Source organism: Penaeus monodon, chromosome 28, assembly GCF_015228065.2.
Source record: "Penaeus monodon isolate SGIC_2016 chromosome 28, NSTDA_Pmon_1, whole genome shotgun sequence".
NCBI classification, from domain to species: domain Eukaryota; kingdom Metazoa; phylum Arthropoda; class Malacostraca; order Decapoda; family Penaeidae; genus Penaeus; species Penaeus monodon.
The window spans coordinates 18,327,135-18,328,556 of NC_051413.1; the positions used below are offsets into that span (position 1 = coordinate 18,327,135).

Sequence of the window (1,422 nt, forward strand, 5' to 3'; positions counted from 1 at the left end):
TCCGACCTCTCCGTCAAAGCAGTTTTAAATTCAACGAGCCAGAGAGCGTGATCTACGCAGCTTTCGATCAGTTTACTGTTATTTTCCTCTCTTATAGAAATTCAGATTCCAAGCCATTCCGTTATGTGAGAATTAGCAGATATGGTAATTTCTGAAACGTTTTAGTGATGTTTCAAGGAGCTTCAGATTTAACTAAAAGTGTTCTTACACATTACTACCTGTTTGTCCATGCGAGTGTAAGGAGTCGAAATTAAATCCATTTGCTTATTTCATTTTTGGTATGATTATTCTTTTCTAATTTTCATATCGGTTATATATGAGTAATTCGGAAGATTATTGAAGAAATTACTTAAATAGAGAATAAATTATAGAATTCTCAGTCGTGAAATACGTTCGTAGCCAAAGGTTTTAAAGAAAACAAGTAAAAGTAAAAAGTAGAGTAAAATGAAACATGGACTAAAGAGCCATTATAAGTTTGTTTTAGAATGTGATAAAATAGCCATGATATTTCCAACTGTATCTGGGAAAAATAAATCTTATTTAATATTTGTTACTTGATGTAGGAAGAAATAAACTCTAAAGTCTCATTGATAGAAGTTTTATTATCGAAATATAGGAATATGATTTGTTGAGGTGTAAGAAGCCATGGTTTACCGTCCATATCCTGGAAAATAAGAAAAACAAATGAAATAAATAAGCAACATTGCGAACTACCTTTAGCTTAGAAAAGAATATGTGTATGTGGAATACAATACTTTACCTCCAAATCCACCTCCGAACCCTCCGTGTCCGCCTCCGAATCCTCCGAAACCTCCACCGAAGCCTCTGTGTCCACCTGCGGAAATGTCAAATTTTATATGAATACTTCTGTTTATATACAAGTTCATATGATCACCAGTCGTAGTACCAAATACTCGGTTATTTCAAATTCAAGGAATTAGTATTACCTCCAAATCCACCCCCGAATCCTCCGCCGCTGAATCCACCGAATTTTCCACCACCAAATCCACCAAAGCGTCCACCAAATCCACCTCCACCGAAGTGACCAGCGGCGGCGAAGGTGACCACGAGGGCCAGGACCATGATGGTGAAGAGTGCGCGGACCTAAATGAAAATCATGATATATCAAAGTTGAATCGTACTTATGGGAAGGTCAACAACGAAAGTTCGATTTTTTTTTTTTTTACTCAAAACGAACATATAAGAGGTTAAAAGTATCTCATGTTGACCAACCATACTGAGTGTTGAGACGTTGAGAGGCAACTGCCAACACGCCGGTGGAGCGGAAGCTTTATACTCCCTCAGCCCAGGAAAACCGAGGAGGCGGCGGCCTTGGGTTCCGCCGAGTCACTCCACGAATCCTGACGGGGGAAAATATGCAGCGCGCATAACAGTGAACGAGGAACAATTAGAGGAAAGTAT

General features: G+C 38.8%; 1 protein-coding gene across 1 annotated transcript; it reads right to left on the reverse strand.

The window, feature by feature from the left end:
* Window positions 1–582: 582 nt before the first annotated feature.
* On the reverse strand, window positions 583–1,262 carry LOC119590954 (ctenidin-1-like). Its single transcript, XM_037939691.1, has 4 exons — window positions 1,234–1,262; window positions 948–1,104; window positions 761–835; window positions 583–664 (listed from the first exon to the last, which is right to left on the reverse strand). The coding sequence occupies exons 1-4, from the start codon at window positions 1,234–1,236 to the stop codon at window positions 651–653; spliced, it is 249 nt and encodes an 82-aa protein (XP_037795619.1). The 5' UTR covers window positions 1,237–1,262; the 3' UTR covers window positions 583–650.
* Window positions 1,263–1,422: the final 160 nt, after the last annotated feature.

What these genes read in the sequence shown, in the direction of transcription:
- LOC119590954 (XM_037939691.1), bottom strand. An exon ending in ATTCGGGGGTGGATTTGGAG is followed by an intron (nt 836 to 947) that starts GTAATACTAATT and finishes ACATTTCCGCAG; the next exon opens with GTGGACACAGAGGCTTCGGT.